Source organism: Bufo bufo, chromosome 1, assembly GCF_905171765.1.
Source record: "Bufo bufo chromosome 1, aBufBuf1.1, whole genome shotgun sequence".
In the NCBI taxonomy this organism is placed as follows: Eukaryota; Metazoa; Chordata; class Amphibia; order Anura; family Bufonidae; genus Bufo; species Bufo bufo.
In genome coordinates, this window is record NC_053389.1 from 607,557,499 (window position 1) to 607,580,090 (window position 22,592).

At 42.0% G+C, this 22,592-nt stretch overlaps 1 protein-coding gene across 1 annotated transcript in view; it reads right to left on the reverse strand.

Moving 5' to 3' along the window:
- Positions 1-592: 592 nt before the first annotated feature.
- Positions 593-22,592, reverse strand: part of SEC11A (SEC11 homolog A, signal peptidase complex subunit) — a 54,585-nt gene continuing 32,585 nt past the window's right edge. The window contains exons 5-6 of the mRNA XM_040413625.1: positions 2,850-2,907; positions 593-1,535 (exon numbers count right to left, since the gene is read on the reverse strand). Coding sequence (XP_040269559.1) covers positions 1,485-1,535; positions 2,850-2,907 — 109 coding nt within the window. The 3' untranslated portion in view covers positions 593-1,484. The remainder of the gene's footprint in view (positions 1,536-2,849; positions 2,908-22,592) is intronic.

Below are 22,592 nucleotides of genomic sequence, written 5' to 3' on the forward strand. Positions count from 1 at the left end.
CACTACTGAACTGCAATTGCTGAATGTAGGAGAATCAGCAGATACCGTATTTACTGGTGATCATCCTATGAATTTTTTGTTTTATTTTCAGTGCAAAGTGAAGGGGTTGTCCTGGACTAGAAAAAAAAAAAAAAAAAAAAAGAGGGTCTTCCTTTCTGGAAACAGCAGCACTTTTGTCCACACACAGTGTATGCAGTTCAGCTCCAGTCTCCATTTAGCTGAGCTACAGCACCAGATGTGGCGCCATTTCTGGAGAAAGACCTCTTTTTAAATCCCAGACACCCCCTTTAAAAATAAAAAATATCCCAGGCGCACATTATTATTTTTTTAGATTGGATCCCGTCAATGGCCAACTTCTTCTTTGTGAACATTATTACTTTCACAAACCTTACCCATTGATGCACAAGCCCAGTGACAACTATAAGAGAGGCATTTTCAATGAGCTTGCCCCAACTTTTTATACGCTATTTTTGACTATTGTATTTTTAATGAAACAGTAGCAGAAAGTCTGTAAAATCTGTAATGCAGATTTTACAGACTGAAACATTACATCAAGTATATTACCTTTGTAAGGTTATTTGATACAGGCAGGTTAAAAAAAAGCACATCATTTGTTATATTCTGCTGACTAAGTGAGAATTGCCGCGCGCTCTTACAGTCAGTACAATGTAATGTAGCTGTATTATTTCATGACTACTCAGGACTGATTACTGCACATACATGAATTCGTAGGCACTTCCAAATAAAATGAAGAGAGGCTACACCATTTAAACAATAAAGGACTTTGGTTTAAAATTCAAAATATTAGAAAAAGTAAACAGTGCAGCAGAACCTCATGATCGGCCGACGACAGGCCACGGAGGTAGAGGAGCCGTGGCAATGATCGGGCCCATAGTTAAGCACTCTATTTCATACCTGCATTAAAGGGAATGTGTCACCGAAAATGTTATCTGCCAGTCAAAACGAGATAGTGACATTTTTTTTTCTAATCTGTTTTCAATTACTGATGTCAAATTTCTTTATTCTATTTCCTGAACATGATTATGGGGGCAGCCATCTTACCTGAGCTGTTCTTAACAGCATTTAGAAAATCGCTTTACGGCAGTCACATCGGTCATAGACACAATGGTCAGGAGGGGACCTCATTGACTTCTATGGGAGAGTTTTCTAGTCTTGCTGTGGCCAGTGGGAAAACTGTTTTCTGTTTGTTTTTTATATACTGAAATAGAAAAGAAAAAAAAAACACCACCAAGAATTCTTTCAAAATATGTTTAACATAAGAACAGGATTTAAACAATAGGTCATTTTCTGATGACACATTCCCTTTATTAAGAAAGAGAGAGCACATAGACGCATGTAGAAAAAGAAATACTGTCAAATGTAAAACTTTACACTGCTAGGCGAGGTTTGTCCGTTCCTAACTCTTGCACTCGTTACACACGCTGTATCTGTAACAGTACATTATCCGCCAAATGTTAATTGTGTTATTCTCGATGGACAAGGACAAACAGTCCCAGCAGGAACAAGACCGCATACTGAAAGAAAGAAGGAAATCGCTAATATTAAAATCTGCATAAAATGACGTCTATAAAGAGGGAACTTCAAGATTAGGGATAGTAAACCAAAATTATCCTAAAATGGTTTGTCTCAAAAATAGTAATGGCCACCCAATTATTACCGGACAGAAATAAATCACAGAAATATTGACTCACAAAACGTAGAGCCACCAATAATCACCCAAAAATTGAACCACAATCTTCACGAAGTGAAAATCTAAAAAACTTTATTGACAATGTATAATAAGTACATACATAATAACAAGAGGCAGCACAAAAGTGGAACACAAGGATGAGGAAAAGGACCCAAGGGGGCCGAGAGGTCAGCACACCAAAAACAGGGAAAAGGATAATGAAAATGAAAAGCACCAAGACGCCTGTGAGCAGTAAGCCCCGGGCAAATGCTGCAGCAGAGGCAAATATAAGGGCAAAAGCTTGGTGGTTAGAAAAAAAATCATCATATCCTGGATGGTGTGTCGATCTCTCAGCCGCCTCCCTACCCAACGCCGTATCGCCAGTGACCTGGCTTCTTCCGGGGATGTCTGCAGCATTTGCCCGGGGCTTACTAAGTGGGTGCAACAGATTTTGTCCTGCCAACTCCTAGCATTCCATGCCGGAAAAGTCTACCGGAAGGCTGTGCCGCAAATGTGAAAGAAACCTAATAAATCAAAGCTGTGCAGTTACTGGTTGCTACTGACAACAAAGATAGCTTCATAAATCTGCCCAGTACCTTTTAGGTAGTATATTAAGGGTACTTTCACACTTGGGTTGTTTGATTCCGGCAGGCAGTTCCGTTGCCTGAACGGCCTTGCCTGTAATGCAAACGCATGTCATTTTTTATGACTGATCAGGCATTTTTCAGACTGATCAGGATCCTGCTCAGTCTGAAAAATGCATTGCAATACCGGATCCGTATTTCCGGTGTCCTCAGGCAAAATGGATCCGGTATTTCCCCCCCCCCACATTTTTAAAGGACTGAGCATGTGCAGGCCGGAATACCAGATCCGTCAATGCGGCAATTTGAATGCACTAATACACTAATACATTCAGGCAAGTGTTCCGTTTTTTTAGCCGGAGATAAAACCATACCATGCTGAAGTATTATCTCCGTCCTGAAAAGTCAAAAAGACTGAACTGAAGACATCCTGATGCAAACTGAACGGATTGCTCTCCATTCAGAATGCATGGGGATAAAACTGATCAGTTCTTTTCCGGTATAGAGCCCCTAGGACGGAATTCTATGCCTGAAAAGAATAACGCTAGTGTAAAAGTACCCCAACTCAAATAGCTCACCTTAAACTTAGGATAGTCGTTCATGAGGATTGTGACAATTCCAATATAAGGTACAAACCTGAAAAATAAAGAACATAATTACATAACAGCTGGTCACTTCAGATCTGTACATTATGGCATGGTGTACTGCAGAGAGAACTGTAGGAACTAGTCACAGTGTACCATGGTCCTGGTAGGACTGTCATACATGTCCCTGTGAATTACTATGTATACATTATGCTCACAAGCATGGTGAAACCCAAACATGCAATTGTAAATCTATGGTCATTAAAAGGAATCATTCCACGTTTCCTAGTAGGGGATTGTCTTTGCTGAATAAGGCCTCATGCACACGACCGTAGTTTTTGCAGCTTGGATGCAGAACCATTCACTTCAATAGGGCCGCAAAAGATGTGTGCTGTCCGCATCCGTTAGTCCTTTCCGTGGTCCGCAAAAAATAAATATAACCTGTCCTATTCTTGTCCGTTTTGCGGACAAGAATAGACAGTTATATCAATGGCTGTCCATGCCGTTCAGCAAATTGCAGAACGCACACGGAACGCAAAACACACAACGGTCGTGTGCATGAGGCCTTATTCTTTTAAAGAGGACCTGTCAGCACAGTGCAATCAGCAGGCAGCAAGTAGAAGCTGAGCAGATTGATATATCCATTTGTGGGTAAAGATTCACAAAAAATAAAAAAAAAAAAAAAAAAAAAAAATTATATATTTAATTTTTGCAACTTAAAACCACCTCTGTATACACACTTACACATGGAATGCTATCAATCACTGAACACCTCCCCTGTGCACAGATATCAGTTAATGACAGTTATCTATGTATACACACTTAGGTTTTTTTCCCGTTTATATTCAGTTTTTTATGTTCCGTATACGGAACCATTCATTTCAATGGGTCCGCAAAAAAAAAAAAAACACGCAACGTACTCCGTATGCATTCCGTTTCCGTATTTCCGTTCAAAGATAGAACATGTCCTATTATTGCCCGCAAATCACGTTCCGTGGCTCCATTCAAGTCAATAGGGCTGTAAAAAAAATGGAACGGATACGAACTGTATCCGTTCCGTTTTTGCAGAACCATCTATTGAAAATTGTATGCCCAACCCAATTTATCTATGTAATTACTGTATATGCCATGCTTCCGTTTCCGATCCAATATTTGCTACAGTTTTACATAATAATAATTTTGGGGGCGGAACTTTTAGGTTTTAATTAGCTGTTATGCTGCAATCTGTGTGCTTGATGTAAAACACTCACTGCCATAAGGCTTGTTTCACATTGGTGCTTACACCCTAGGTATGGGGGTCTAGTAGACATCAGGCACAGCAAAGTATCGTGTCTAATACAGCTGGGACGGTGGTGTGTGGTAGAGCGGTGTCAGTGCACTCCCGGCCACCTATACACGTTACTGACCTATCATTCAAAGCATCTCTCATGGGGCACAGTGTTTTTAACTCCTTAGTTAGCTCACTAAATAGCTTTTCACGAGTTTTAAAGATTAATAAGTAAAAGTTATGTTTTATTAGTCTGGGACAAGAGTGGTTAGTAGCCGGTTAGGCAGTAGTGGTTGTGTAATAAAATAAACCCTTCCCAGACAGGGTCCTTTATAGTAAGTAGTTTTACATAATAAAGCACTTTTGAAAAAAATAAATAAATAAAAAAAAAAAAAACATGTTTGTGCCTCCATTTTCTGAAAGCCATAATTTTATTTTTCTGCCAATGATCTTGTGCACAGGCTCGTTTTTGCGGGAAGAGTTGATATTTTTATTGGTACCATTATTGGGTACATATGATTTTTTGATCATTTAATATTACATTTTATGGGTCAAGATGACCAAAAAACTGGTTGTTTAGGCATCATTTTTTTTACGGCATTCACCTTAGGGGGTAGATCATGTGATATTTTTATAGAGCAGGTCGTTATGGATGTAGCAATAAGTCTATTTTTTTTTTTTTTAGTTTTACACAATTTTTATTTTTATTTTTTGCCGGATGAGATGATTTGATTGATACTATTTTGGGGTAAATACGACATTTTGATTGCTTGGTATTACACCTTTTGTGATGTAGGTGACAGTTTTTATGAATTTTTCTTTACAGCGTTCACCTGACAGGGTGGATTATGTGATATATCTATAGAGCCAGTCATTATGGACACAGCGATACCTAATATGTCTCTTATTTTTTTGCAACTTATGTGTTTACCAGGGTGGTTAAAAATCAATGATTTAGGAAAACTAGAGGAAAAGGATTTAGGAAAACTAGAGGAATGGTCAAAAATCTGGCAACTAAAATTTATTGTTGATAAGTGCAAGATAATGCACCTGGGGCGTAAAAACCCAAGAGCAGAATATAAAATCAGTGATACAGTCCTAACCTCAGTATCTGAGGAAAGGGATTTAGGGGTCATTATTTCAGGCAGACAATGTCATAGAGCAGCAGGAAATTCTAGCAGAATGCTTGGGTGTATAGGGAGAGGCATTACCAGTAGAAAGAGGGAGGTGCTCATGCCGCTCTACAGAGCACTAGTGAGACCTCATTTGGAGTATTGTGCTCAGTACTGGAGACCATATCTCCAGAAGGATATTGATACTTTGGAGAGAGTTCAGAGAAGAGCTACTAAACTGGTACATGGATTGCAGGACAAAACTTACCAGGAAAGATTAAAGGACCTTAACATGTATAGCTTGGAAGAAAGACGAGACAGAGGGGATATGATAGAAACTTTTAAATACATAAAGGGAATCAACAAGGTAAAAGAGGAGAGAATATTTAAAAGAAGAAAAACTGCTACAAGAGGACATAGTTTTAAATTAGAGGGGCAAAGGTTTAAAAGTAATATCAGGAAGTATTACTTTACTGAGAGAGTAGTGGATGCATGGAATAGCCTTCCTGCAGAAGTGGTAGCTGCAAATACAGTGGAGGAGTTTAAGCATGCATGGGATAGGCATAAGGCCATCCTTCATATAAGATAGGGCCAAGGGCTATCCATAGTATTCAGTATATTGGGCAGACTACATGGGCCAAATGGTTCTTATCTGCCGACACATTCTATGTTTCTAATGTGTAATTTTTTGGGTAAATAAATTCCATTAATCCATTCACAATGTCATGCTCTTTCAGAGGTTTTTGTAAGATTATTGGGCAGTTTCTCTGCCTACAAGATATTATCACAGATGCTTGGTTTACTTTTGCAGTTCTCAAAACTGAATTTGACTCAGCAGAGATCACATGCCTCTTCTTCACAGCAAAAATGTTATAACATGAACAGAGTTGAGAAAAAGACCTTAATCCTAACTTCTACAAACCTATGAATGCAGAATCAACCTAATCAAACTAATATGAAAAGTTGTTATTCTAAAAAATCTTCATCTACTTGCATATTATAAGTTATACCAGCAAGAATTAGTCTTTATGTAGAAAACTATGATTTAAATCAAGCCTTACTGACTAGTGATTTAAATCAAATCCACCCTGGTGTTTATTACGGGAAAGGCTTTTTTTTCAAGGCCATGACGTACTGGTACGTCAAGGGTCGCCAATGGGTTAGGCTACTTTCAAACTTGCAGTAGCCTTTTCCGGCGGGGCAACAGCCTGCTGGATCCGTCCTACCGCAAGTCCACCATGCGCCGGAAGTCTGCTCCGGCCCCCATTCACTATAATGGGGCATACTGGAGGTCTGGCCGCAGCATGGCAAAGACGCCGAGAGGTGGCCGAATAAAAACCACTGAATGCTGTAGTTTTATTCTGGCCGTCTCTTGGCATATTTGCCGTGCTGCAGCCAGCATTATAGTGAATGGGACCAGAGCAGACTTCCGGTAGCACGGATCTGGCAGACTTTTCCCCCGTTACACTGTTCGGGATAAATATTTTATATGGGTGTTTTGGGACACGGTGAGCTTTATTTTTTTTTATCATGAGGAAAGGGTAGCGATTAGATTTTTTTTATATATATTTTTGTAAACTTTTTTTTTTTTTTTACCTTATTTATAAACTTTTTAAAAGTCCATCTATGGTACTTGAAGATGCAATCATAAGTTTGCTTTTTCTATGGACAGCATTTGTTTAACCACCTCCGGACCGCCGAACGCAGCGACGCGTCCTGGAGGTGGTTGATTGATTCCTCCTGGACGCGCCGGCGCGTCCTCTCGAGAGACTTCCTGTGAACGCGCGCACACAGGCGCGTGCGTTCACAGGAACGGAAGGTAAGCGAGTGGATCTCCAGCCTGCCAGCGGCGATCGTTCGCTGGCAGGCTGGAGATGTGATTTTTTTTAACCCCTAACAGGTATATTAGACGCTGTTTTGATAACAGCGTCTAATATACCTGCTACCTGGTCCTCTGGTGGTCCCCTTTGTTTGGATCGACCACCAGAGGACACAGGTAGCTCAGTAATATGTAGCACCAAGCACCACACTACACCCCCCCCCCCCGTCACTTATTAACCCCTTATTCACCCCTGATCACCCCATATAGACTCCCTGATCACCCCCCTGTCATTGATAACCCCCTGTAAGGCTCCATTCAGACATCCGTATGATTTCTACGAATCCACTGATAGATGGATCGGATCCGCAAAACACATACGGACGTCTGAATGGAGCCTTACAGGGGAGTGATCAATGACGGAGGTGATCACCCCATATAAACTCCCTGATCACCCCCCTGTCATTGATCACCCCCCTGTAAGGCTCCATTCAGATGTCCGTATGATTTTTACGGATCCACTGATACATGGATCGGATCCGCAAAACACATACAGACATCTGAATGGAGCCTTACAGGTGGGTTATCATCCCATATAGACTCCCTGATCACCCCCCTGTCATTGATCACCCCCCTGTAAGGCTGCATTCAGATGTCCGTATGTTTTTTACGGATCCACGGATCGGATCCGCAAAACACATACGGACATCTGAATGGAGCCTTATAGGGGGGTGATCACCCCATATAGACTCCCTGGTCACCCCCCTGTCATTGATCACCCCCCTGTAAGGCTCCATTCAGACATTTTTTTGGCCCAAGTTAGCGGAAATTATTATTTTTTTTCTTACAAAGTCTCATATTCCACTAACTTGTTTTAAAAAATAAAATCTCACATGAACTCACCATACCCCTCACGGAATCCAAATGCGTAAAATTTTTTAGACATTTATATTCCAGACTTCTTCTCACGCTTTAGGGCCCCTAGAATGCCAGGGCAGTATAAATACCCCACATGTGACCCCATTTCGGAAAGAAGACACCCCAAGGTATTCCGTGAGGGGCATATTGAGTCCATGAAAGATTGAAATTTTTGTCCCAAGTTAGCGGAAACGGAGACTTTGTGAGAAAAAAAATAAAAATAAATCAATTTCCGCTAACTTGTGCCAAAAAAAAATAAAAAATTCTATGAACTCGCCATGCCCCTCATTGAATACCTTGGGGTGTCTTCTTTCCAAAATGGGGTCACATGTGGGGTATTTATACTGCCCTGGCATTTTAGGGGCCCTAAAGCGTGAGAAGAAGTCTGGGATCCAAATGTCTAAAAATGCCCTCATAAAAGGAATGTGGGCCCCTTTGCGCATCTAGGCTGCAAAAAAGTGTCACACATCTGGTATCGCCGTACTCAGGAGAAGTTGGGCAATGTGTTTTGGGGTGTCATTTTACATATACCCATGCTGGGTGAGATAAATATCTTGGTCAAATGCCAACTTTGTATAAAAAAATGGAAAAAGTTGTCTTTTGCCGAGATATTTCTCTCACCCAGCATGAGTATATGTAAAAAGACACCCTAAAACACATTGCCCAACTTCTCCTGAATACGGCGATACCACATGTGTGACACTTTTTCGCAGCCTAGGTGGGCAAAGGGGCCCACATTCCAAAGACCACCTTTAGGATTTCACAGGTCATTTACCTACTTACCACACATTAGGGCCCCTAATTTTACATATACCCATGCTGGGTGAGAGAAATATCTTGGCAAAAGACAACTTTTCCCATTTTTTTTATACAAAGTTGGCATTTGACCAAGATATTTATCTCACCCAGCATGGGTATATGTAAAATGACACCCCAAAACACATTGCCCAACTTCTCCTGAGTACGGCGATACCACATGTGTGACACTTTTTTTCAGCCTAGGTGGGCAAAGGGGCCCACATTCCAAAGAGCACCTTTCGGATTTCACCGGCCATTTTTTACAGATTTTGATTTCAAACCACTTCTCACGCATTCGGGCCCCTAAAATGCCACATTTTCCGCTAACTTGTGACAAAAAAAAAAAAAGTTCTATGAACTCACTATGCCCATCAGCGAATACCTTAGGGTGTCTACTTTCCAAAATGGGGTCATTTGTGGGGTGTTTGTACTGTCTGGCCATTGTAGAACCTCAGGAAACATGACAGGTGCTCAGAAAGTCAGAGCTGCTTCAAAAAGCGGAAATTCACATTTTTGTACCATAGTTTGTAAACGCTATAACTTTTACCCAAACCATTTTTTTTTTTACCCAAACATTTTTTTTTTATCAAAGACATGTAGAACAATAAATTTAGAGAAAAATTTATATATGGATGTTGTTTTTTTTGCAAAATTTTACAACTGAAAGTGAAAAATGTCATTTTTTTGCAAAAAAATCGTTAAATTTCGATTAATAACAAAAAAAGTTAAAATGTCAGCAGCAATGTAATACCACCAAATGAAAGCTCTATTAGTGAGAAGAAAAGGAGGTAAAATTCATTTGGGTGGTAAGTTGCATGACCGAGCAATAAACGGTGAAAGTAGTATAGGTCAGAAGTGTAAAAAGTGGCCTGGTCATTAACCCCTTAAGGACACATGACATATCGGTACGGCATGCTTCCCGAGTCCTTAAGGACACATGACGTACCGGTACGTCATGTGTTGTTCCGATCACTGCTGCCCGGCCGGCTGCGATCGGAACAAGGTGCCTGCTCAAATCATTGAGCAGGCACCTCGGCTAAATGCGCGGGGGGGTCCCGTGACCCCCCGATGTCCGCGATCGCAACAAGCCGCAGGTCAATTCAGACCTGCGGTTTGTTGCGCTTTCTGCAGTTTCTGATCGCTGCGGTCCCTGACCGCGGCGATCAGAAACTTTAGTGTGGCGAAAATATATATTTATCACCCCCCCCTGCACCTCTGAAGGATTTTAGCCCGGTGGGAGGCGCAGTGGGGGTGTTGCGGGCGGTGGGGGCGGGCGGTTCGGCAGGCGGGATCGCGATCCCCCGCCCGCCTCTCCTTGAATGATCGTTGGTGGTTAGTGGGTATACCAGGGTGCCAGCACATTGCTTGCACCCTGGTATAAACGGCTGACATCGGTGATGCGATGTCAGCCGTTTAACCCTTTCCATACAGCGGTCCGTATGGACCGCTGTATGGAAAAAGTTAACAGTAAGAGGGAGCTCCCTCCCTCTCCGATCGGGGGGCTGCTGTGCCTTTGCAGCCCCCCGATGGGAGAGAGCTCCCAGACAGCCCCCCGCCAGCCCCGTCCTCACCCTTCCCCGTCTGCGAAGTTGTGGCAGACGGGGAAGGTTCCCATGGCAACAGGACGCCGTCTCAGGCGTCCTGCTGTCCATGGTGCTGAACAGATCTGTGCTGAAAGCATAGATCTGTTCAGTGTAAGTAAAATACAGTGCAGTACCATATATAGAGTACAGTACTGTATTATACAGACATCAGACCCACTGGATCTTCAAGAACCAAGTGGGTCTGGGTAAAAAAAAAAGTAAAAAAAAGTGAAAAAAAAGTAAAAATCAAAAAAAACATTTATCACTGATTAAAAATTAAAAAAATAAAATTCCCTACACGTTTGGTATCGCCGCGTCCGTAACGACCTGATCTATAAAACGGTCATGTTACTTTAGCCGAACGGTGAACGCCATAAAAATAAAAAAATAAAAAACTATGATGAAATTGAAATTTTGCCCACCTTACTTCCCAAAAAAAGGTAATAAAAGTGATCAAAAAAGTCGCATGTATGCCAAAATTGTAACAATCAAACCATCATCTCATCCCGCAAAAAAGGAGACCCTACTTAAGATAATCGCCTAAAAACTGAAAAAACTATGGCTCTTAGACTATGGAAACACTAAAACATCATTTTTTTTGTTTCAAAAATGAAATCACTGTGTAAAACTTACATAAATAAAATAAAAAAGTATACATATTAGGTATCGCCGCGTCCGTATCGACCGGCTCTATAAAAATATCACATGACCTAACCCCCTCAGGTGACCACCGTGAAAAAAATAAAAACGGTGTAAAAAAAAGCAATTTTTTGTCATCTTACGTCACAAAAAGTGTAATAGCAAGCGATCAAAAAGTCATATGCACCCCAAAATAGTGCAAATCAAACCGTCATCTCATCCCACAAAAAATGAGACCCTACTTAAGATAATCGCCCAAAAACTGAAAAAACTATGGCTCTTAGACTATGGAGACACAAACTTTTTTTTGTTTTAAAAATGAAATCATTGGGTAAAACTTACATAAATTAAAAAAATTGAATACATATTAGGTATCGCTGCGTCCGTGACAACCTGCTCTATGAAATTACCACATGATCTAACCTGTCAGATGAATGTTGTAAATAACAAAAAAAAAAAAAAACGGTGCCAAAAATGCTATTTCTTGTTACCTTGCCGCACAAAAAGTGTAATATAGAGCAACCAAAAATCATATGTACCCTAAACTAGTACCAACAAAACTGCCACCCTATCCCGTAGTTTCTAAAATGGGGTCACTTTTCTGGAGTTTCTACTCTAGGGGTGCATCAGGGGGGCTTCAAATGGGACAAGGTGTCAAAAAACCAGTCCAGCAAAATCTGCCTTCCAAAAACCGTATGGCATTCCTTTCCTTCTGCGCCTTGCCGTGTGCCCGTACAGCAGTTTACGACCACATATGGGGTGTTTCTGTAAACTACAGAATCAGGGCCATAAATAATGAGTTTTGTTTGGCTGTTAACCCTTGCTTTGTAACTGGAAAAAAAATATTAAAATGGAAAATCTGCCAAAAAAGTGAAATTTTGAAATTGTATCTCTATTTTCCATTAAATCTTGTGCAACACCTAAAGGGTTAACAACGTTTGTAAAATCAGTTTTGAATACCTTGAGGGGTGTAGTTTCTCAGATGGGGTCACTTTTATGGAGTTTCTACTCTAGGGGTGCATCAGGGGGCTTCAAATGGGACATGGTGTCAAAAAAAAAGTCCAGCAAAATCTGCCTTCCAAAAACCAAACGGCGCACCTTTCACTCTGCGCCCCGCTCTGTGGCCGTACAGTAGTTTACGGCCACATATTGGGTGTTTCTGTAAACGGCAGAGTCAGGGCAATAAAGATACAGTCTTGTTTGGCTGTTAACCCTTGCTTTGTTAGTGGAAAAAATGGGTTAAAATGGAAAATTAGGCAAAAAAATGAAATTCTCAAATTTTATCCCCATTTGCCAATAACTCTTGTGCAACACCTAAAGGGTTAACGAAGTTTGTCAAATCAGTTTTGAATACCTTGAGGGGTGTAGTTTATAGAATGGGTCATTTCTGGGTGGTTTCTATTATGTAAGCCTCGTAAAGTGACTTCAGAGCTGTAGTGGTCCCTAAAAATTGGGTTTTTGTAAATTTCTGAAAAATTTCAAGATTTGCTTCTAAACTTCTAAGCCTTGTAACATCCCCAAAAACTAAAATATCATTCCCAAAATAATTCAAACATGAAGTAGACATATGAGGAATGGTAAGTCATCACAATTTTTGGGGGTATTACTATGTATTACAGAAGTAGAGAAACTGAAACTTTGATATTTGCTAATTTTTCCAAATTTTGGGTAAATTAGGTATTTTTTTATGCAAAAAATAAATAAATTTTTGGACTTCATTTTACCAGTGTCATGAAGTACAATATGTGACGAAAAAACAATCTCACAATGGCCTGGATAAGTCAAAGCGTTTTAAAGTTATCACCACTTAAAGTGACACTGGTCAGATTTGCAAAAAATGGCCTGGTCCTTAAGGTGAAATAAGGCTGTGTCCTTAAGGGGTTAGGGGTGTTTAAGCTAAGGGGGCTGAGGTGGTTAAGAATGCAGCCTATGGGAGATTCAATATAATCCTATGGAGCCCTGCCATCTGCTGGCCTCCATAGGAATATACCTGTGATAGGCATCGCAGCCTCCACCAATGAACGGTTTCCCCAATCTCTGTGTGGCAGTGCTCCAAATGGCGACCAAAATGGTCGCCAATCCGACTTAGAATTGCAAAATGGTGACAAGACTTTGTAGTCTTGTCGCTAATTGCGCCCTGACCATCCGCTGCTCTGCCACTAAGAAAAAAAGTCTTTCATCTAGCAGACATACGCTGCAGACGTCTGCTGCACACCGGCTTTTTCTTCTGTGGTTCCTTTTACTTTAAAGTAAAAGGATCCACGGAAGAAAAACCCGGCACGCTCCAGCATCAGGAGAAAGCCCCGCCTACACGCTTCGCCATTTGTCTAACCCGCGAAGCACAATCTGCCGGTCTGGTAGGTGAGGAGAGCTCCTCCCACTGATTCCGCAGAGCCGCCTGTGTACACTGCAGACAGGGGGAGCTCCTGGGTCCTGTGTCCGCTCTGCGCCGTGTTCGTCCTGATGGCCGCGGGATCAGGTACTTCAGAGGCTGCTCGGGGGAGGAGGCGACTTCAATGGGGTTGTTAATGATAACCACACTTTTTTTATGTATGTAATTCTGCTCTCCTAGAGATTAATTTTTTTTTATTTTTTTTGTATTTTACTATATCTTATAAAGTGTATTTTAAATATATATAAATAAAACAGTGTCCCCCATGACGTCATTAAGACACTGACGCTATAGGAGTGTCTCTAGGATACTCCTTTGGGTCGGATAACTCCAGAGACACTCGGCGGCGTCTCCGTTCAGGGCTATGTTATCGCTGGGAATAGCCAGCACTGTATTTTCCAGGCTCCCATAGCAGTGAATGAAAGGGAAGGGGGGGGGCAGCTGCTTTTCCTCCAGCAGCCCCTGTTTTGGAGATTCTAGAACCCGCCGCTGTCGGACGTTTATGGTGTCTTCTAGTTTTATGTTCCAGGTTGGAGTACCCCTTTACAATCCTGGGTGCCTGCATCATAACTGCCATGTGTTACAGCAAAGAAGGGGTTCTCTCACACTGGGGCCCCCACCAGTCCATAGACCCAAAGGGCCACAGTGCTAGGTAAAGTGTCCCACGGGCGTTTTCTCTGATCGGTGCCTCTGACTACCCCAACTGTGCAGGATACGGACAGTGGGGCGGAGGTGACGTTCCGTCAAGAGTGTTCGCTGTGTTTGGGGACCTGGTGACAGTCTCTACAGTCACCCCCGCAATAGTCCGATGACAGCCATAGCCACCCTCTGCCGTATCTGATAATCCGGTCACAGCCATAGCCGCCCTCTGCCCTGTCTGATAGTCCGGTTACAGTCGGTGTATCGGGTGACGCCCCTCTTCAGAACTAAGGTCCTCATACACATTAGATTCCAGTGGCTTCACCCATGGACTCCTGTCTGCTTCCCTTGCATTATGTTAAATGGTCATGTGATGCAAGGGAAGCAGATCTCCACTGTGGCCAGTGATGGTCTTGATGCCACTGCAGCCAAATGTTTTCATGGAGAAACCCAAGACAAGCAGCGGAGGCCTGGAAGCGAATGAGCCAGGACCCAGGACCTAGGGATTACCAACGCAAATCTGGCTAGTCTGACAGGTCATGGAAATGAGTGCACAACTCCTTTAACTGCGTGGGCTGTAGCTTCGAAAAGCCCATGCCCCTAGGCATCCCAGCTATATAATATGCATTTTAAATTTGGCGACTAAAAATTTCATTTGGCTCCTAAATTTTTCAGGTTAGGAGCCAATGGCTCCTTGATATATTTGGACCCCCGGAGCTCCACGCTCCTGGGGAAAGCCGCCTCAGATGCCGTGGTCACAAGTGACCATGGCATCTAAAGGGGTTAGATGTCTGTAATAAGCGTCATTGCCGATCGCAGACATTAGTTTAAAACTTTGGGACTCACGAACAGGTGCTATTTTTAAACACTGAACTTCTGCCGCAGTCTTCTGTGAGTCATTAGGCCTCTTCCTGGGCCAGTGATGTCACCGTACATTGGTCACATGGCCTAGGCGCAGCAGTCATTATCCAGTGGACAGCGCTGTGCTTGATAAGCTGTGAGGAGGCTGCAGTGTACATCACAGTTTAGGTGAGTGGTCTGGCTTCCTCAAACAGCTGAGGATAGGCAATCAATATCAAAACCTCTATAATACACAATATTTTATATATCCTAGATTTTAAGTTAAAGTGGCATAATAAGGGTTAAAATCAAACCAACTTGCAAACGTCCTACGAGATGCGTTTTGAAGAATAAGGCAGTAATGAAGACCAACTACCAAGGCTGCGGAAGCATTACAGAAGAATACTAAAATCTGACAATACATCCCGAGCTGCTGGCAGGACCCAGGGGATCAGCGAGTGCTTTGTATTCTCAGGCTTGTCTCTGCAGATGATGCAAATCGGAAACGTTCTCGCGTTGATGTGAGAATTATTCATGGCGTGTTAATGATGTGAGTCAGTGACAGTGACCTATGGATGTATCACTGCAGAAGTGCTAACAATTCTCCATCTCCTAAATATATAGTATGAGTCTCCTGCACACTGACGAAATTCCACGTAACAGATTGTTAGGTTAACAACAGGGGGTTAAGAGGTAGCAAATCAACTGGAGTGACAGAACACTTCCCACATAACCGGCTCAAAATTCAGAATCACTCCAAACTGACAGATCATTTTTTGCGACTCTAAAATGTTAAGAAAGCTTCACTATACAGTGCACCAATACCTCTTATATGTCCATCAGCTGCCCTAACGCCCTGCGAGGGATCTCATGCTCCAACTAAAAACAGCACCGTATACAGCATTTAAGTATCAGCTATCAATATATATGATACGGTATATACAGCTATATATTGATATCTACTATATACAGCATCTAAGTATCAATATATATATATATAGACACACACAATATATGACACTGGGCAGCACTGCAGACAAGGCAAGAAGATTGGAGTGCCAGCGGCTATAGAAGCGACCCACCAACCAATTTTATGGATGTATTCACTATACAGTTGTAACACTAGTGACTGTTTGCTATACGTTTGAATTGTTATGCAATATTCTGAGCACTACTGCACTTTATATGTTAATCACTTTAAATATTTCATTAACAGTGGATGGTATTTATACATGAACTATGCACCATTATTGTCACTGCTTGAAAAAGGTTCCATTGAGAGGACCGAAACGTCGCATCTGGTGTAATAAAATACGCACGCTTTTTTTGGAAGTGCTGTGGAATTTATATATATATATATATATATATATATATATATATATATATATATATATATATATATATATATATATATATATATATATTATATATATATATATATATTTGGAATATGAATAATCAACATGTTGATACAGGCAACGTTTCAGCTCTCTCACAGAGCCATTGGCTTGATAATGGATCTGTGAGAGCGCTGAAACGTTGCCTGTATCAACAGGTGTTGAATAAATTTTGTAATTTTTCACTTTTTATCTAAGGAGTGCTGCGTTACATTTATTTGGATTGTGTTTGGACCCCAGGACCCAGGGGAAAACGCTGGCAACTGAATCATTTTAAGAGAGGAGTGCTGCCCTGCCATCTTTTGGAGAATATATATATATATATATATATAATACGGTATATAGAACTATAGATTGCTAATTACTATATATAGCCGTTTTCAGTCAGAGATGAGATTGCTAGACATCTCTTGACACTGGGATTATAGGAGCACCTCTGAACATGACAGGAGCTCCTGGACAAGAAGTTCAGACCACAATCCTGCAGTGAGTCGAGTCATTTACAAATTCTGCATGTGCCATAAAAAGGCTTTTTTATTTAATTTTTTTATAACTTTTGTCAATTTTTTAAAATCATTTTTGGGTCAAGTCAAATCCAAATTGAAGCCCCCATGATGGCAGCTTCTATATGTAAGTAAGATGATCTTGAATAATGTAGATCCCTATGTGCAGCAAATAAAACGGCAGTATGTGGACATCTTGCAAACACATCTAGAGATGACTTCATCCAGAGAAGCAGTGTGGTGAAGACATATCATTAAGTGACCCCGCAGTCAATGTTTACTCAGGAGTTAGATGAGGTTTTATAATTGGGGAGCAGATCCTCCACTATTCACAGCAGAACTAGTTATTAGACTGATGGTTTCAAGCAGAGCAATCAAATTCTGAACAAACCCTTTTAGCAAGTAAAGTGCAGAATCTTTGGATAGTTAGCAATAGAAAGCAATGACAGATGACTGGAGAGCAAGCAGTGAGCGCACAGTGCTGAACCTACATGAGACGTGACGGGCATCCAGGACTCTACGGTAGACGGTCAGGACGGTCAGTATTATCTCTAAAATGAACAAGACTGTTCCGGCACTAAAACCATTGTAAGTCAATGGGCGCCGGATCTGTTTTCTTTTGTGTCCGAGAAAATTGATCCGGCACCAGAAGTCACACTATATTTTTTTTAGAAGCGTAAAAAGACTCCTCTTAATTTTGAGAAGTATTTTTAGCCGAGGAGGAGTACGAATTTGGCGGTAATTCATATATACAATGCATAGGCCCACATAACGTTATGAGGCTGATATTTCTGCAGGGAAACCATTGCTGGTCTCCCATGCAGAAATAAATGTAGACAATTTTACATTTATCCAATATCATACACTAAACATAAGACCACTGCTGCCATACACAGGGCCCACCCGACTCTACTATATACATATTACATACACAGCTCTACCACATGCCCATTAGAAAGATAATTTACTATAGACACATTGCACACACACCTCTGCTACATTTCCATTACACAGATCGAACTACTGTGTACACACAGAAAACTGCACAATAGACTGGTTACACTGACATAGCTTTATGCACACCTTCCATACATAAAGTACCTCTGCATTCTCCACCAGCACAGTCCTACACGGAGCCCGTGTTCCTCTAAGGCCCCTTTCACCCGGGCGAGTATTCCGCGCAGATGCGATGCGTGAGGTGAACGCATTGCACCCGCACTGAATACCGACCCATTCATTTCTATGGGGCTGTTCACATGAGTGGTGATTTTCACGTATCACTTGTGCGTTGCGTGAAAATCACAGCAAGCTCTATATTCTGCATTTTTCAGGCAACGTAGGCCCCATAGAAGTGAATAGGGCTGCGTGAAAATCGCAAGTATCCGCAAGCAAGTGCGGATGCGGTGCGATTTTCACGCACGGTTGCTAGGAGACGATCGGGATGGAGACCCGATCATTATTATTTCCCCTTATAACATGGTTATAAAGGGAAAATAATAGCATTCTGAATACAGAATGCATAGTAAACTAGCGCTGGAGGGGTTAAATTTTTTTTATATATAATTTAACTCACCTTAGTCCACTTGATCGCGTAGCCCGGCATCTCCTTCTGTCTCCTTTGCTGAACAGGACCTGTGGTGAGCATTAATTACAGGTAAAGGACCTGTGGTGACATCACTCCGGTCATCACATGATCCATCACATGATCTTTTACCATGGTGATGGATCATGTGATGACCGGAGTGACGTCACCAAAGGTCCTTTACCTGTAATTAATGCTCACCACAGGTCCTGTTCAGCAAAGGAGACAGAAGGAGATGCCGGGCTACGCGATCAAGTGGACTAAGGTGAGTTAAATTATTATTATTATTTTTTAACCCCTCCAGCGCTAGTTTACTATGCAGTCTGTATTCAGAATGCTATTATTTTCCCTTATAACTATGTTATAAGGGGAAATAATACAATCTACAGAACACCGATCCCAAGCCCGAACTTCTGTGAAGAAGTTCGGGTTTGGGCACCAAACATGCACAATTTTTCTCACGCGAGTGAAAAACGCATTACAATGTTTTGCACTCGCGCAGAAAAATTGCGGGTGTTCCCGCAACGCACCCGCACATTTTCCCGCAACGCCCATGTGAATCCAGCCTAACTCCTCCCCCACACATAGCTGATCACATGACTGTGACATCACCACAGGTCCTGTAACCACAATGTAGTGTTTGGGCCAGACTCTGGAGCTGCTCCTCGGGAGAGGGGCGGGGCTTCATGTGTGCTGGACCTGGCAGCTTCTGATACAGCGCTCCTGACTAAAAAAAGACCAGGTGTAAAAATACGCATGCGTCTTTTTCCAGAGAGTAAAATGGCCTGAACAGGAGTCTATGACGCTTGTACAGGCGTTATTGCGACCCCTGTCCTGCACCATTGACTTTTCATGCCGAATCTCTTGCTCCGCATTCCATAGAAACGCAACCAAATGGAACGGAATGCATTCTGGTGTACTTCGTTCCGTTCAGTTTTGTCCCCATTGACAGTGAATTGGGACAAAACTGAAGCGTTTTCCTCCAGTTTTGAGATCCTATGACGGATCTCAATACCAGAAAGCAAAAAGGCAGATGTGAAAGTAGCCTAATCTAAAATGAAGTAGCATTGCAAATAGTCGAGAATGCTTTAAACCATGAAAGAAATAATATCCCACATAATATTAGAGTCCCGAGTCAGTCTCTACTTTCTGCTGCTCCTCAACACAGGGTAAGTGTGAGGGGCCCAGGGATGCATGTTTTAGACATTGGACGACCCCTTTAAGAACTGTATTTATGATGGAATTATATGTATGCGATATGTGGGTTGGGAGGATAAACTAAATGCTACCTCTTTAAGGGTGAGTTCAAACTTCAGAAAAACAAACATGCTCATTATGGGGGAGGAATGGAAGGAGGGACTAGAACAGAAGGAAAGGTGTAGGGTAAACAAATATACAAAAACCTCTCAATTGTATGTATACTAATGCAAGAAGCCTGACTAATAAAACCGGGGAACTGGAATTAGTGATGTGTGAGGAGGACTATGACATAGTGGGAATAACTGAGACATGGCTGGATGATAGCTATGACTGGGCAGATAATGTACAAGGTTACAGTCTGTTTAGAAAGGATCGCCAAAACCGGAGAGGGGGAGGGGTCTGCCTTTATGTAAAGTCCTGTCTAAAGCCCATAGTCCAAGAAGATATAAGTGAGGGACATGAACATGTGGAGTCACTGTGGGTAGAGATACATGGAGCTAAAAACAACAATAAATTACTATTACACCTAGCTAGCAATCTAACTGTGAGCAAGGAGGAGATTCGAAGGACGCAGGCGGTGCTGGGCTCCTTCACAGGGGGGCGTGGCTGGACTCCAAGGAGGTTAGTACAGCCCCTTGGGCACCTTACCAGGGTCATTTACATATCTATAAAAACATTTTTTAAACACAATAAATGCACACAGCCCTATAGGACCGGTATATTGTGGACATGCTAGCGGCGATCTAGCCGTGCATGTCCGCATCTCTATAAGCTAAAACGAGGTGACAGAATCCCTTTAAAATCACTAAAACAGGAGGATAGCGAGGAAGCACTAAAAAACTATAAGGAAAAAAATAGAATATGTAAAAAACAAATAAAAGCGGCCAAACTAGAGACCGAGAGAATAATTGCCAAAGAGAGTAAAACTAACCCTAAAATGTTCTTCAATTATATAAATGGTAAAAAGTATAAATATGAAGGTGTCGAGGGGGGAGTCGCAGAGAGCGACGAGGAGAAAGCAAAGCTGTTAAATATTTTTTTCTCCAATGTATTCACTGAGGAAAATAAACTGTCAGATGACATGCAGAATGTAAAAATAAATTCCCCGTTAAAAGTGCCCTGTCTGACCCAGGAATAAGTACATCAGCGACTTAAAAAGATTAAAATAGCCAAATCGCCAGGACTAAAAGAATTAAGTAATGTCATAGCTAGACCCTTATTTCTGATATTTGCAGACTCTATACTGACAGGGAGTGTTCCACAGAATTGGCGCATGGCAAATGTGGTGCCAATATTCAAAAAGGGTCCAAAAACAGAGCCTGGAAACTATATGCCGGTAAGTTTAACATCTGTTGTGGGTAAACTGTTTGAAGGTTTTCTGAGAGATGCTATCTTAGAGGATCTCAATGAAAACAAGCAAATAACGCCATATCAGCATGGCTTCATGAGGGATCGGTCATGTCAAACTAATTTAATCAGTTTCTATGAGTAGGTAAGTTCTAGACTTGACAGCGGCGAATCAATGGATGTCGTGTATCTGGACTTCTCCAAAGCATTTGACACTGTACCACATAAAAGGTTAGTATATAAAATGAGAATGCTCGGACTGGGAGAAAACGTCTGTATGTGGGTAAGTAACTGGCTCAATGATAGAAAACAGAGGGTGATTATTAACGGTACACACTCAGATTGGGTCACTGTCACTAGTGGGGTACCTCAGGGGGTCAGAATTGGGCACTATTGTCCAATATATTTATTAATGATCTTGTAGAAGGATTGCATAGTAAAATATTTTTCGCAGATGACACTAAACTGTGTAAAGTAATTAACACTGAAGAGGACAGTATACTACTACAGAGGGATCTGGATAGACTGGAGGCTTGGGCAGATACGTGGCAGATGAGGTTTAAAGGGTTAATATCCCTTGGTATGACATAATTAGCTCTCAGACTCTAGCGATCTGCTAGTGTCTGCTCTGGCCAACCATCCTACTATAATCACTTGTGGGGCAGCGGTTTTGCTAAAAAACTAACTTTTATAAATATGCTAATGAGCCTCTAGGTGCTATGTGGGCGTCATTAGCACCTAGAGGCTCCGTCTACCTTCATACACAGCCGCCGCCCAGCGCGTCCCTCCAGCCCGCCCATGTCCTCCTCCGTGTGACGCAGCGGACGAGTTCTCGCGCATGCGCCGTGCGCGGCTGTATTCGGCGCATTTGAGATCTCAGCTCGGAGCGGTCAGATATTCAATGCGCATGCGCCGAATACAGCCGCGCACGGCGCATGCGCGAGAACTCGTCCGCTGCGTCACACGGAGGAGGACATGGGCGGGCTGGAGGGACGCGCTGGGCGGCGGCTGTGTATGAAGGTAGACGGAGCCTCTAGGTGCTAATGACGCCCACATAGCACCTAGAGGTTTATTAGCATATTTATAAAAGTTAGTTTTTTAGCAAAACCGCTGCCCCACAAGTGATTATAGTAGGATGGTTGGCCAGAGCAGACACTAGCAGATCGCTAGTGTCTGACAGCTAATTATGTCATACGAAGTGATAGAAACCCTTTAACACTGACAAATGTAAGATTATGCACATGGGAAGGAATAATGCAAGTCACCCGTACATACTAAATGGTAAAACACTCGGCAACACTGACATGGAAAAGGATATAGGAATTTTAATAAACAGCAAACTAAGCTGCAAAAACCAGTGCCAGGCAGCTGCTGCCAAGGCCAATAAGATAATGGGTTGCATCAGAAGGGGCATAGATGCCCGTGATAAGAACATATTCCTACCACTTTACAAATCGCTAGGTCAGACCACACATGGAGTACTGTGTACAGTTCTGGGCTCCTGTTAACAAGGCAGACATAGCAGAGCTGGAGAGGGTTCAGAGGAGGACAACTAAAGTAATAACTGGAATGGGGGGACTACAGTACCCTGAAAGATTATCAAAATTAGGGTTATTCACTTTAGAAAAAAGACGACTGAGGGGAGATCTAATTACTATGTATAAATATATCAGGGGTCAGTACAGAGATCTATCCCATCAT